The following is a 12,235-nucleotide window of genomic DNA, read 5'->3' on the forward strand; positions in this document are numbered from 1 at the left end:
AGAAAATAAATAATTATAAAATTATAATAAAGATCGGAACATATAATTATATTATAAGTAAAAATTTTTTAGAAAATAAATAATTATAAAATTATAATAAAGATATGTACTTATAATTATATTATAAGTAATTTTTTTTTAAAAAAATTAACAGATAAGTTTTTTCTATTTCAAATTCAATTCTAGATAAAATTTCTTGAATCATTAAAAATTCTCCTAAATTATTAATATAATATACTAAATAATTATTTTAAATACAAAAAAATAATGTTAATTATTGAAACGATTTAATCGAAATAAAAGAATTACAGATACACTCAGTTATATTATAATAAAAAAATTACAGATATTATGTTGACTGAGTTATATTCTAATAAAAAAATTATAGATATCATGTCGACTCAGTATATTTTAATAAAAAATTACAGATATCTTGTAGTTATATTCAATAAAAAAAATTATAGATATCTTGTAGTTATATTCTAATAAAAAAAATTACAGATATCTTGTCGACTCAGTTATATTATAATAAAAAAATTACAGAAATCTTGTAGTTATATTCAATAAAAAAAACTATAGATATCTTGTCGTTATATTCTAATAAAAAAAGTTACAGATATCTTGTCGACTCAGTTATATTCTAATAAAAAAATTACAGATATCTTATCGACTCAGTTATATTCTAATAAAAAAATTATAGATATCTTGTCGACTCAGTTATATTATAATAAAAAAATTAGAAAATTAGAGATATCTTGCTCACTTATTTTAATAAAAAAGTTACAGATATCTTGTAGTCTCATAAAAAAAATTAGAGATATCTTGCTCACTCATTTAAAAAAAAGTTACGAATATTTTGTTGTAGTCAGTTATATTCTAATACATGTAGGTTATATTATAATAAAAAATTAATAAATATTGTGGATTACAGATATTTTGTAGGCTCAGTTATATTTTAATAAAAAAATTAGAAATATGTCGTGAACTTAATTATATTTTAATAAAAAATTTCAAATATTTTTGACTCAATTATATTATAATAAAAAAATTATAGATATATTGTAGACTTTTAATGGAATTAATTACATGAGCTGTAATTATAATTTTCAAACAAGAAAGAATTCCAATAAAAATATAATTATATGAGTTTTAAAAACAGCATGAAAATTTTCGGGAGCAATTGACTTAAAAAATTGGTGTGAACGAAAATTCTGTGTTACTTCAAATTAAATAATGGCCAATCGTAGAAAATTCAAAAAAAAATCTAAATCAAAATCAATGGATGATACGATCCTTCACTTTGAAACTTGCAGCCCTTTAGTCCCTCCTCTTCTTTAAATACGGCGTCCCCATTTCGATTTCATGGAGAAATCAGAGCTTCTGTGATTTTTGTTCATTTCTTCTTCTTCTTCGTTGCGATCTCTTGTTCAGTTTTTTAGGTTTTCGCCATTGATGGGAACTGAAGGTCCGCCAAGAACATGGAATGCTGACGGCAACGACGATGTTTGTTTCTCTTTCTCTTTATTTTTCAATTGATGATCAGATCGAATCGAAACTCGTTGTGGATTTTGTTCTGTTTTAGTTTGGGTAAATTTCGTAGTTAGGAATTTGTTCTACTGAATCTAAATCGTTGATTTGATAGTTTGTTATATGCGCGAAGTTCATGATTCTGTAATCCATTTATGAACGATCTGTTCTTCTTCCATTTGAATTCCATTTTTTAACATTACTCTGATCGATTTTTATGGATTCGAAGTTTGAACTTCTTAAGATAGTTACGGTGTTTTAATCGATTGAGTTAGGTTCGTGTTTGCGTATTCATTTGTTTTTTTTTTTTTTTTTGTGCATTTCGTTGTTGGGTTCTGGAAACGTGATCATTTTCTTGGTTTTGTTCATGTTCTATTGCACAACTTGAACAAAGTAGGTTGGGTTCCATGTTAGGAGATTATTTTAGTGTGAAAATGGTTTGTAATTTGTAACAAAAAGGAAAAAAAATTCATGGGAATTCTTCCTAGAAAGTGTTTAAGCTTACTTTTGTTTGTTGGAAGAATATCACACCTTCGTTGAGAGAGTATAATGAAATATTTTTTTTTATAAAGGTTATTGAAACTTTTCCCTAACAAACATGTTTTAAAGACTTTGAGGAAAAGTTTGAAAGTCCAAAGACAACAATATCTATTAGTGGTAAGCTTGGGCTATTACAATGCTAACGAGGATGTTAGGCCTAAGGAGGTAGATGATGAAATCTCACATGTTTGGAGAGGGGAATGAAATATTTTTGATAAGGGTGTGGAAATCTCTTAATAGATGCGTTTTAAAAACCTTGGAGAGAAGCTCGAAAGTGAAAGCCCAAAGAGGACAATATCTGTTAACGGATGAGCTTGACCTGTTACGAATGGTATCAAAGCCAGATACCGAGCAGTGTGTCACAAGGACATTAGGCCTCAAGAGGGTTGGATTGTGAGATCCCATGATACATTTCTTATAAGGGTGTGGAAACTTCTCCCTAATAGACGCGTTTTAAAGACTTTGAGCGGAAGCTCGAGAGAGAGTCTAAAGAAAACAATATCTGCTAGCGATGGGAGCTTTGTTAGGGTTCAAAATCACCTTAAATCCGTTTTGAATGGCTTAAAGTCGAGGTTCTTTCCACACATAAAAATCATTCAGAAACATGAAGTTGTGCCCCCACTTTCTTTTGTCCTGTTGGGAACAGCAACAGCTCTGGTTTCTACTTCATTTTTAAGAGAGAGATTAGACCAACAGCCAAATTGTATGAAATCTAGATTTTCTTTTTGCTCTCTTCTTTAATACTCTGTCTAGGTGTGAGAAAACTGGCCACTTGTGAACTTCGACTTTGATGGATGGTGTCACGTTGTGGCCATTTTGTTCACATATTTGAATTGCAATAAAGGGATGAGTTAACAATATTGACCTTAAAGACTTGGATAAATCGCTGTCGGTCCAATTCTCAAGCGATATGTAACAACTGTCAAGAAAGTCCACTGCTATATTGTCTTCTTTAGCACGTTACGTATAGTCATCAACCTCACCATTTTAAAAACGTATGCTAGAGAGGTTTCCACACATTTATAAGAGATGTTTCGTTCCTCTATCCAACCAATATAGAATCTCACACGATATGCTTGTCAAATTTGGATCATAAAACACTCAAAAGAACCTTTTTGATATCCACTTCAATAGTACATGGAGATAAAAAAGTAACCCATATCATGGTTTAATCATTACTTTAGTTAAACTCGATCCCCTAAGATTATAATAATATTACTTTTTGATTGCTTGCTGTTATTTATGCCTGCCATTGAGATGTTTTTCCCTTTTTTGTTGATTGATAGGGAGTCGAAAAGACGAAGGAACAAAAGAAAATAGATGAGTGGCTTCCAATTACTTCGTCAAGGAATGCAAAATGGTGGTATTCTACCTTCCACAATGTCACCGCCATGGTTGGTGCTGGTGTCCTTAGTCTTCCATATGCCATGTCAAACCTTGGATGGTAATGAGTTCGGTTTTGGAAAACAAGTTCATATCAAGTTGAACTCTGATCGACATCGATCTAACCAATTTGAACCTGCAGGGGTCCTGGTGTGGCTGTGTTGGTATTGTCATGGATCGTCACTTTATACACATTATGGCAAATGGTGGAGATGCATGAAATGGTTCCCGGGAAGAGATTTGATAGGTACCATGAGCTCGGTCAACATGCATTTGGTGAGAAATTAGGCCTTTACATAGTGGTGCCTCAGCAATTGATTGTTGAAGTTGGTACCAACATAGTTTATATGGTCACCGGCGGGCATTCACTGAAAAAGTTCCACGACATCGTGTGCCCGAGCTGCAAGAATATCAGATTAACTTACTTTATCATGATCTTCGCCTCGATTCATTTCGTAATCTCCCACCTCCCCAACTTCAACTCCATCTCTGGCGTCTCATTGGCTGCAGCTGTTATGTCCTTGACGTATGATATGCTCACTGCTTGCTATATGTGAAAGCTATACAAGATATATAGCAGAAACTGACCTTGAATTGTTGATTGATTTGCAGATATTCAACGATTGCTTGGACAACTTCTGTTGCTAAGGGTGTTCAACCAGATGTGCAGTATGGATACAAAGCTACCACTACATCAGGGACAGTTTTTAACTTTTTGAATGCTCTTGGAGATGTGGCTTTTGCATATGCAGGCCACAACGTCGTGCTGGAAATCCAAGCAACAATCCCGTCTACACCGGAGAAGCCCTCGAAAAAAGCCATGTGGAAAGGAGTCGTCGTTGCATATATAATCGTCGCTCTGTGCTACTTCCCTGTTGCTTTGGTCGGATACTGGACGTTTGGAAATACTGTCAAAGACAACATTCTGCTATCACTAGAGAAACCTGCATGGCTTATTGCCATGGCTAACATGTTTGTTGTCATCCATGTTATAGGAAGTTACCAGGTAAACTTCTCAAACGATGTCAAAATCTTAGTATCTTCTACAATCTGTAAGAACGGATCAAAGTGCTAGTTGTAGGGCTAGTTGTACGACGAATCATACGAAACATAATTGTTCATATGACTGCAGATATACGCAATGCCAGTGTTCGACATGATAGAAACTTTATTGGTGAAGAAACTACATTTCAAGCCTAGTTTTATGCTTCGATTTGTTGCTCGTAACGTTTATGTCGGTAAGCAACCAATGTACTCATTCAACTTATAACTCGCTCAATTTGAATAGAGCTACTTCTAATCATTTTATCCTTGCAGGACTTACAATGTTCATAGGAATTACCTTCCCTTTCTTTGGTGGGCTACTTGGATTCTTTGGAGGATTCGCCTTTGCCCCTACAACATTTTTTGTAAGCTACAGCTTCTAACTCAATATCTCAGTCCAAGATCATGAAAAACAAGACCACCTAAAGAATTTTTCTTGAAGTTCAATACTTGCCTGCTGATCCTTCTCATTTCATTTTGCCTTCTCAGCTTCCCTGTGTCATATGGCTTGTCATATACAAACCCAAAAAGTTTGGCTTATCTTGGTGGACTAACTGGGTAAAGTTCTTCTTAGACACTGCTTTCATTTGATCAGATTCTCTACATAAATCGTTTCAAATTCAAGTGAAGCTAACATTCTTCGTTCATGTTCGGTTTCAGATATGCATCGTCCTCGGAGTGCTTCTTACAGTAATATCACCCATTGGAGGACTAAGAAATATCATACTTCAAGCCAAGAACTACCATTTCTACTCATAAATTACCCATCAATTGATACAGAATGAAGCAGATGATAATAATGTCTAGAAGTATGTTTGTAGAGTGATAAAAGTGTCACTTTTAGCTGAAGATTAGAGAGAATCTTAGCGTTCAAACTGTCTTGGCGAGGGATTTACACTGGCAATTCTTTTACTCTTCATACACAATCGCAATATAAAAGCTTTGCTTCTATTTACTTGCATTCATTTCCTTCTTGTTTATCAGACACAAAGTAACAGACAGGCATGAGAACCCTCTACAGTCCACAGAACACTCCATTTTGTCACTTTTTTGGCCATTTCTTGCCTATTTCTATAGCTCAAAAGGGCAATCAGAATTCACAAATCATTAAACAAAATGTGTCTGAATCATATCATACTGAAGTAACACAGGAATTCACAGCGTGTGTATATATATATATATATGTGTGTGTGTAAGCTACATGGAAAGAACAATAATAAGTCATTGAAGAAGAACAAAGATCATATATCCAAATGAGGGATTAAACAAAAACCACAAAACTTCTCTGAATTTGACACCCTTTTTTGTTGTGTGAATGATCAATGAATCTAACAGAAACAAATAGAACTCAATTGGTTCCTACCTCCTCCTCCCCCTGTTCTTCAGACGTGGGTTGAAAGAAACACCAATTTTGATATCATTTTCCCTGTTGTTAATCATAAGAAAATCTAACTAATGTAAGGAAAAAGAAGAAAGTGAAGAAAGCCAAATTGCTTTCTCCTACCTTGCCTTCTTCTTCTCTAATTTGCTGCTTCTTTCTCTGTATAATTCAATCCAGAGATTTGTAATCCACAAAATACTCACAGAAATGGCAGCAGCAACAACAAAAATCCAAGACATCCAAACCCATTTAGGAATCACAGTCTCAGCTCCTCCATTGAAGAAGAACTCACCCATTTTGTAAAGGAAGTAAGGCCCAACAAATCCCCTGACGATCGAATATAGCATATAAAATGGAGGAGATAGAAGATTGTAAATTCTATCAGCGAACTCAACATCAGCTCTTCTGGCTCTAGCGAGCGTCCAAGCGTTCTGGCAAAAGCTAGTGACCTCAGCGAGAATGAGAAGGACAAGAATCGCATAAGCGCCATAAGAGACGAGGTAACGGCAAGTGACGAAGACAAAGAGAGTGACCAAATGATGCGCAATGAAGAGCAAATCTGCAGGGAAGAAGATGAGATAGTGCAACAGATCCATGAGAAAGTAGGCGATGCTGTAATCGAGGACAGAGTTTTGAAAATCGGTATTGGATGAGGCAAAACCGCGAGCGGCGTCGGCGAGAATAGCTTTGGAGGCTAAGATCACGGCGGGGGTGCCATGAGCGAAGGAGATCGCGCAACTCGCAGCTTCCGGCCGGATCTTAGGGCTCCAATTACGAAACAATAGGAAATAAGCAATGATATAGATCGTAAAGAAGATCGAGAAGAAGAAAGGCAGAGGGTTGAGATGGGTTTCCATTGAAACCCGTTCCGGCCGGTGATCGGGATCGGAGGCGGAAGCAATCCGGTGATCGGGAAAATTGAAAAGGGAGGGAGGGAAGGGATCGGCTTTTGGGGAAAATCAAAATCGAAAAAGCGAGATGGGAATTTGGATCGGAGAGATTGAAACCCAACAATAAATAAACACGAAGATCCAAACATTTTTGCCCCCTTTTTTGGGAGAATCAAATAGACAGCCACTGAAAAGTTTTCCGTATTTATGATTTATGTAAAAAAGAAAAAAAAAAAATCTTCATATTTTTAATAAATTTTAAATTTAGTCATCCAAATTTAATTTTTATTAAAATTGATTAAATAATATTAAATTTTATTTCATACAATTATATATTTAAAAATTGTATAAACAAAATGCTAATACATATTAATTATTTTTTAAAAAAATAACAATAAAGACTAAATTTGAGATTTATGGAAAATATAAAGACTAAATTTTGACCCTTAAAAAAAAAAAAATCTCTAATACTTTGAGACTTGGATAAGGCAAAAAAAGAATAAAAAAAAGAAAGAAAAGAAAAGAAAAAGAAAGAAAAAAGATGGATTTAGTGATAAATAAAGTAAACTTTATTTCCCAAAATAATAAAGATAATTATTAAAAAAAAAGGAAATTATATTAGGAAAATAAAAAAGGAAAATTATTTTACTTAGTTCCCAACCGACCTATAAGTCCACTTTGTTAGGGTTTAGGGTCTAAAATGTCATTTCACTAATCAAGCTATATGCTCGAGAAAATAATACTATCTCACAAAGCACGAGGGTAGATAAATAAATATTACAAAAAAATGTATTTTTGATTAATAAAATTTGGATTTAATATTTATTTAGTTTTTTAATTTTCATAACTAAATACTTTACTAAAAACCCTAAATTCAAGAGGAGAAACTATTTGAATTAATTAATTAGTTTTTTGAGACTTAATGAAAAAAGGGGAACACCTTCGCAAACTAAACTATTATCAATCACGACCCCCCAGAAAATCAGAATCCCGAACCCACCGGTCAGCCCCAATATAACCTTTTATGATTTGGATTGGATAATATGGATTGGTTGGTCGGGATATCTGGTCATATGAACATCCTCCCCTATCTTCGATCCTACTTTCGTCTAAATAAATATAACCAAGGATCAGGACTAGGAGTCACACACCAGTTACTGTCTTCAGTCAAAAGGGATTGATTATTCAATTCTACCATTGAATTCAACATCACACTATTTTATCCTCTAATCAATTTCACCTTCTTCTACATCTTTTATAGAGTTCGAGATATAATTTGGCTCGTTTTCCTCGTCCTCTTCGTCTGCTTTAATGAATAACCCGAGTTGTTCTAATGGATTGCTCCCTACAAATTTGAAACTGCCCAGACCGTCTTGCGAGTGATCGGGGATTGTCTCATCCACCGAGCTCGGCAGGGGTTCGGTATGAGTGGTTCTAAGCATCTCCAAGTCTTCCAGGAATTGGGAGTTCTCGTCTATTGTGACGGTTTTCTCAATCTGGTATTATATTCGAGTAAACGAGTAAAAACTATGGAGTTTCGGGTGACTACTGATCTGAACTTGGATTGATTGTGTAACTTACCTGGAGCAATGCCTGTCGTGCTGCTTCTCTATCGAGTTCCCTCTTTCGTTTAGCTTCAGCTGCAGCTTCGGCTTCGGCTTGTCTTTGTGCATCGCGTGCAGCCTTTGCTTCTGCTAGTAGTCGTGCTTTTTCTAAGTTTCACGTACAAAGAGTGTTAATATAACACACACTGATCGCAACCACTGGAACAAAGTCACAATCAAATTGACGAGTCTGTTCAACTAACTACCTTTCCTTTGCTCCTGCTCCAGCTCCTCCCTCTCCTGTCTCAACTTCTCAGGATCGCCATTGTCGCCCTGATCTCGGACCAGATCAAAACGCACACCATCCAGATCAAAACTCGCAATCTCTCATTGCAAAATCCATAAAAAGTAGTAAGATGTTAAACAAGTAGGCCATGTTTTGAACCAACCTGTGCCATCGTCTTTTCTTTAGCTCTTAAAATTGTGTCAACAAATCGGTTTTTAAGCAGAGCAGCCCGAAAAAGCCGCTCGGGGGAGACCGGCTTCTCAGATGCAGCGTAGTTACCTGTAATGTTGATAAAAGAATTAACAGGAACGTACTCAAAACAGGGGTCATTCTCGTCTCTTGGAGTATGATAGGCATGCCACACTTCTACTCACCATCCTGATTGCAGTCTGACTCGGTAGAACTGGGCTTGCCGGAAGTCTGCTCAAGTTGTTCATAGCCACCTTCAGATTCTGAGAGAAGTCATTTAAATAGCATAAGTTGCAAAGCAAATGCTTCAATAACAATATAAAACAAAATTTCAGAAGAATGGTATCAAGAACATGAATCAATAGAGACAAGGATTAAGATTTAAATTATAAAACACACACAACATGAATCAATAGAGGCACGCTAATACCGGCATGCTTCTTTTTACCGGATAACGTTTAAAGAACACAAATTTGTTGAATAATCCAAACAAGAGAAAGGTCAAGTACAAATTTGTCAGGAGGGGATTCAATCAGAACTTAAAAAGGCATGAACCAAACACGATGCTAAAATATATCTAGTACAAAAACACAGCATGAACACATTTAATATTTGCTCAGCCAGCAAAGAGTTATTCAATTCATGAAGATAAAGATGGGTATCGCATAATCCAATTTCTTTATGAGGAAAGATGAAGGAAGGATAAGAACACCCACGATTCCTTTCAAATGGTCCGCCCGAGGTTGCCGTTTCAATTACTAGACCTGTGGAGCCAATTGTTTCTGGAACCTGTCGATAGTCCAAAGAGAAAAATCAACCACCTCTGACATCCATTTAACAATACAAGCAAAAGCCCGAATGCAAATTTTCTAGAAGCCATCCATTTGAGGCTAAAACAATAATCAATAAAATACCTGCTCGTGCACATGAATTGGAGCTTTATCACGCTCGGATTCATTTTCAGAACTAGAAGAGTCTGAATCTGCTGATAATAAACGAGATTGTCAATGAATAGGTCACAACAAAAAGGTTGCACATTAATGATGATATTCCACTCATTTATCAACACGAGTACCATATGGATCTTTTAGCTTCGATACCTATTATTAGCTTTTCTTCGTCTGTCATTACACGCTTGGCGGGTATGGGTGTAATTTCGTGGGGCCTAGAAGCAACTTTCATCTTTTTTGGAGGTACGTTCTTAACAGTCTCAATATCTTCTCGAGGTCTAGATTTAGTTGGCAATGCATGACCATCCATTTTTGGAAGTTTTTTCTCAATAGCTTTCCATCTCATATCAAAAAATGAGTTAAGAACATCAGCCATGATGTGCACATCATTGCCAGGAGGGTTGTATGTCATTGCATTGTTGAAAGTGAGCCTCACATCAGCAAGAAAATCCAGTGGACTTGAGTATGCTCCAGAAGATAACTTAGTTTTCACAGTTCCCAAATCCATTGGGTGCTTGATAATTGTGAAATAATCAGGGAGATTTAGCTTCACCACATCAACAGGAGTGTTAAATACCCAGCCATACTGGTGTGACATTACTCTTTTCAAAAGTTGTTCACACTGTTTCATCAAAATCGCTGAAGTAGCGGTTGTGGTGTTGGAAACAGATGCTTGCACGGTAGACCCAACTTTACCCGAAGCAACCCGACTGCATCCTTGCCCTTTCTTATGGCTTGGAACATTAGATTTCTTTCGTTGCCCAGAAGACAAATTTGAGGTATTTTTAATGTGTTCAGCTGATGGCCCATCGTGTACATTGCTACAACTAAGAATATCACTCGAAGATGAGACTGTAAAACTATTTGTTCTAAGCAATTCTACTTTCTTTCTGAGGGTCTGAATCTGTTCCAGTTCATTTCTCAACCTGTAAACCAAGTCCTTCCTCTCGGATTGCAACAGGCTTGTCAAGGGAAGAACTTGGGTTCGGACTCGCAACCCTTCATGCCTATCAGAATTAAAACTCATACATCTTCTCATCGGCGTGCTAGAAACTTCCGAAACAGCAATCTCAGGATCAATTCTTCCCGAGCTTCCAGAGCCCTCTGATTCACCAGCAGTGCAAAAGGAACTACTACCATAGTATCTTTCCGGGTATCTAATATTCTTTTCCGTCCTTATATCCATTTATATGAACCACGAGCTGCTTCGGTAGAGCCTTGGAGCAATTCTGGTTCTTCAAGAATGCAGACTAACTGAACACGAGCGTGATCATGCACCTCCACTGCAAACACGCCAAACCATTCAGGCTAAACCCTGAAGAAAGTGAAAACACCAAGATCGAAAATTCCTTCCCACTCAGCTGAACTCAATATCAACACTTTCGTTCATTAACTCACGATTAAAACCACAAAAGACAATATTAACATAAGAAAAATCATAAAAGAAAATCAAGCCAGAAAAACACAATTTTAAAACTATTATAAGTCAATAGTACAAATAAATTACGCCAAGAGAAAGCAAGTAGATCCAAAGCCAATACTCTTGTCTTTACAAATTAACCAAGTACAACAAAACCCCTCCAAGATTTGACCATATACAAACGGCCAATTCAAAAAAAGAACCCTAGATGATTTACCAGTAGCCTCACAAGCTTCCTAGTCCAATAGCTCCACACAACAAAACCTCTCACACTGTCTGAATCGCAAGAACAACCCCCCAACAACTGAAGAACCGAGAAAACCCCAATTCAGAAGCGTAGATCAGAAACCACCACTGAATCCAACAACTTCAAATCGAACTTCAAACACGAGCAGAGAGTGTAAACAGAACGTCCAAACCTCGAATCCCTGAAAACTTGCAGCAAAACAACGACAATCGAAGATCGAAGAGAAGAAAAGAAAAGAAGAGAAAACCGCGTCGAAGACCTAGAGAGAGAGAGAGCACTCGCTCTCTAGTCTACTATGCTAAGACGCAAAGCCCACGATTTCCACACGGTATCTAGGGAATTGGACGGCTAAGATTGAAGCCGCCAGGTGAATTGGGTGATCGTGACCGTTGGATGTTGATTACTGTTGGGAAGGAGGGTTTTTTAACTTCTGCCAGCCGGTGAGAAAAGTAGGCGACGGGGGAATTTGATTGGTTTAAAAACAAATGGAAATTCAATACGGAACTGAAAAATCTGACGTGTCAATAAAAAGCCCTCAACGACCAACTTATTTATTTATTACATATTTTTTCAAACTAAGTTTTAAAAATTATTTAAATAGTTTTTTTTAAATATTTTTCAATTTTTCATTTTCTCATAAATAATCTGATATCTAACAACGATGTAATAGCCCAAGACAATGATCACTGCTAACTGTGTTGGTGTAACAGCTCAAGTTTATTGCTAGCAGATATTGTTCTCATTCAGACTTATTTTAAAATGCATCGATTAGAAAAAGGATTTCACACTCTTATAAAAAATATTTCGTTCTCCTCTCGAATCGGGTAGAATATC

At 36.0% G+C, this 12,235-nt stretch overlaps 3 protein-coding genes across 5 annotated transcripts; 1 reads left to right on the plus strand and 2 right to left on the minus strand.

The window, feature by feature from the left end:
- Positions 1-1,288: 1,288 nt before the first annotated feature.
- On the plus strand, positions 1,289-5,459 carry LOC111481489 (lysine histidine transporter 1-like). Its single transcript, XM_023126935.1, has 8 exons — positions 1,289-1,503; positions 3,354-3,511; positions 3,593-3,976; positions 4,063-4,456; positions 4,583-4,688; positions 4,768-4,859; positions 4,984-5,052; positions 5,155-5,459. Exons 1-8 carry the CDS (start codon positions 1,453-1,455, stop codon positions 5,251-5,253), a joined length of 1,353 nt encoding a protein of 450 aa, XP_022982703.1. The 5' UTR covers positions 1,289-1,452; the 3' UTR covers positions 5,254-5,459.
- A 157-nt stretch (positions 5,460-5,616) lies between these two features.
- On the minus strand, positions 5,617-6,947 carry LOC111481492 (TLC domain-containing protein At5g14285-like). Its single transcript, XM_023126939.1, has 2 exons — positions 5,999-6,947; positions 5,617-5,920 (listed from the first exon to the last, which is right to left on the minus strand). The coding sequence occupies exons 1-2, from the start codon at positions 6,730-6,732 to the stop codon at positions 5,854-5,856; spliced, it is 801 nt and encodes a 266-aa protein (XP_022982707.1). The 5' UTR covers positions 6,733-6,947; the 3' UTR covers positions 5,617-5,853.
- Positions 6,948-7,904: 957 nt separating this feature from the next.
- LOC111481482 (transcription factor GTE8-like) lies at positions 7,905-11,705 on the minus strand. 3 transcript variants are annotated; one of them, XM_023126915.1, is made up of 9 exons: positions 11,372-11,705; positions 9,885-11,017; positions 9,699-9,769; positions 9,501-9,573; positions 8,970-9,047; positions 8,759-8,874; positions 8,576-8,642; positions 8,347-8,477; positions 7,905-8,261 (listed from the first exon to the last, which is right to left on the minus strand). In XM_023126915.1, exons 2-9 carry the CDS (start codon positions 10,918-10,920, stop codon positions 7,992-7,994), a joined length of 1,842 nt encoding a protein of 613 aa, XP_022982683.1. In that variant the 5' UTR covers positions 10,921-11,017; positions 11,372-11,705; the 3' UTR covers positions 7,905-7,991. The 3 variants fall into 3 exon arrangements, with proteins under 3 accessions (XP_022982683.1, XP_022982684.1, XP_022982682.1); XM_023126916.1 differs by having other exon boundaries at positions 9,885-11,049; XM_023126914.1 differs by having other exon boundaries at positions 9,885-11,095.
- Positions 11,706-12,235: the final 530 nt, after the last annotated feature.

This window comes from Cucurbita maxima, unplaced genomic scaffold, assembly GCF_002738345.1.
Source record: "Cucurbita maxima cultivar Rimu unplaced genomic scaffold, Cmax_1.0 Cma_Scf00007, whole genome shotgun sequence".
Taxonomy (NCBI): domain Eukaryota; kingdom Viridiplantae; phylum Streptophyta; class Magnoliopsida; order Cucurbitales; family Cucurbitaceae; genus Cucurbita; species Cucurbita maxima.

What these genes read in the sequence shown, in the direction of transcription:
- LOC111481489 (XM_023126935.1), top strand. Translation starts at nt 1,453, where the DNA reads ATGGGAACTGAAGGTCCGCCAAGAACATGGAATGCTGACGGCAACGAC. An exon ending in TGCTCGTAACGTTTATGTCG is followed by an intron (nt 4,689 to 4,767) that starts GTAAGCAACCAA and finishes TTATCCTTGCAG; the next exon opens with GACTTACAATGTTCATAGGA. An exon ending in TATCTTGGTGGACTAACTGG is followed by an intron (nt 5,053 to 5,154) that starts GTAAAGTTCTTC and finishes GTTCGGTTTCAG; the next exon opens with ATATGCATCGTCCTCGGAGT.
- LOC111481492 (XM_023126939.1), bottom strand. Translation starts at nt 6,732, where the DNA reads ATGGAAACCCATCTCAACCCTCTGCCTTTCTTCTTCTCGATCTTCTTT. An exon ending in TTAGAGAAGAAGAAGGCAAG is followed by an intron (nt 5,921 to 5,998) that starts GTAGGAGAAAGC and finishes GATTAACAACAG; the next exon opens with GGAAAATGATATCAAAATTG.
- LOC111481482 (XM_023126915.1), bottom strand. Translation starts at nt 10,920, where the DNA reads ATGGATATAAGGACGGAAAAGAATATTAGATACCCGGAAAGATACTAT. An exon ending in CAATTCATGTGCACGAGCAG is followed by an intron (nt 9,574 to 9,698) that starts GTATTTTATTGA and finishes GACTATCGACAG; the next exon opens with GTTCCAGAAACAATTGGCTC. An exon ending in AAGAAAAGACGATGGCACAG is followed by an intron (nt 8,643 to 8,758) that starts GTTGGTTCAAAA and finishes GTCCGAGATCAG; the next exon opens with GGCGACAATGGCGATCCTGA.